Source organism: Neopelma chrysocephalum, unplaced genomic scaffold (genome assembly GCF_003984885.1).
Source record: "Neopelma chrysocephalum unplaced genomic scaffold, ASM398488v2 Primary Assembly neopelma1_62404, whole genome shotgun sequence".
NCBI lineage: Eukaryota > Metazoa > Chordata > Aves > Passeriformes > Pipridae > Neopelma > Neopelma chrysocephalum.
Genome location: NW_020905701.1, coordinates 1 through 1,418, shown reverse-complemented (window position 1 = coordinate 1,418; position 1,418 = coordinate 1). Strand labels below are relative to the sequence as shown.

Below are 1,418 nucleotides of genomic sequence, written 5' to 3'. Positions count from 1 at the left end.
ACATTTGACACATTGATTTCTTTTAGAAATGAAGTTGCTTTTTCACAAAGGTCTGTCTTAAATGTTCCCTGTCTTTTCCTTTTCTGAACAGGCCCTATGCTAAGAAACAACAAATGTGCAACAGCAGCTCCATGGCCCAGTTCCTCCTCCTGGCATTCACAGACAGGCGGGAGCTGCAGCTCCTGCACTTCTGGCTCTTCCTGGGCATCTCTCTGGCTGCCCTCCTGGCCAACGGCCTCATCCTCAGCGCCGTAGCCTGCCACCACCACCTGCACACCCCCATGGGCTTCTTCCTGCTCAATCTCTCCCTCACAGACCTGGGCTGCATCTGCACCACTGTCCCCAAAGCCATGCACAATTCCCTCCATAACACCACAACCATCTCCTACACGGGATGTGCTGCACAGCTCTTTTTCTTTGTCTTCTTTATGTCAGCAGAGTTTTCCTTCCTCACCATCATGTGCTACGACCGCTACGTTGCCATCTGCAAACCCCTGCACTACGGGACCCTCCTGGGCAGCAGAGCTTGTGCCCACATGGCAGCAGCTGCCTGGGCCACTGGCTTTCTCTATTCTCTGCTGCACACAGTCAGTACATTTTCCCTGCCCCTGTGCCAGGGCAATGCCCTGGGCCAATTCTTCTGTGAAATCCCACACATCCTCAAGCTGTCCTGCTCACACTCAGGCTACCGCAGGGAAATTGGTCTTCTTGTGCTTAGTGCCTGTTTCGTGTTTGGTTGTTTTGTTTTCATTGTTTTCTCCTATGTGCAGATCTTCAGGGCTGTGCTGAGGATCCCCTCTGAGCAGGGACGGCACAAAGCCTTTTCCATGTGCCTCCCTCACCTGGCTGTGGTCTCCCTCTTTGTCAGCACTGATGTGTTTTCCTACCTGAAGCCCCACTCCATCTTCTCACCATCCCTGAATCTGATTGTGTCAGTTCTGTATTCAGTGGTGCCTCCAGCACTGAACCCCTTCATCTACAGCCTGAGGAACCAGGAGCTCAAGGATGCCCTGAGAAAAATGATGACTGGATGCTTTTCAGGAGCAATTAAGTGCCAGTTTTCTGGTTCATAGCATTCAGAATGGGACTCACTAATGGCCCAGCCTTCCTGCTCAGGTTTTTCGTGAAGGTCATTTGGTTCTCCTTGTAATAACTTCCTGTGTAATTAAATATTCTTGGGCACCTGTCTTTTAATTTTATGTCCACCTTTTGATTTTGACACAGGGACTGTATAAATGATGAATTGTGCTTGCTGAGTACTTAAACACAATAAAGGACCCTGCAGTGCCTTCTTTGTCCAAGACCCTTCTTCTCACATGTTCCTAAAGGACAGCACACTGCAGGACAGGGTGGATTTGAAAACAGGAAGGAGACAATAATCCCAGCCCAGCAGCACTGCCAGGGAGCAGCAGGGCTTG

The 1,418-nt window shown here is 50.2% G+C and overlaps 1 protein-coding gene across 1 annotated transcript; it reads left to right on the top strand.

Annotated features, from left to right (window-relative positions):
- Positions 1-113: 113 nt before the first annotated feature.
- On the top strand, positions 114-1,022 carry LOC113979224 (olfactory receptor 14J1-like; the record flags this gene model as incomplete). Its single annotated transcript, XM_027706686.1, has 1 exon — positions 114-1,022. A coding segment is annotated over exon 1 (909 nt), but the record flags the coding sequence as incomplete, so codon positions are not given.
- Positions 1,023-1,418: the final 396 nt, after the last annotated feature.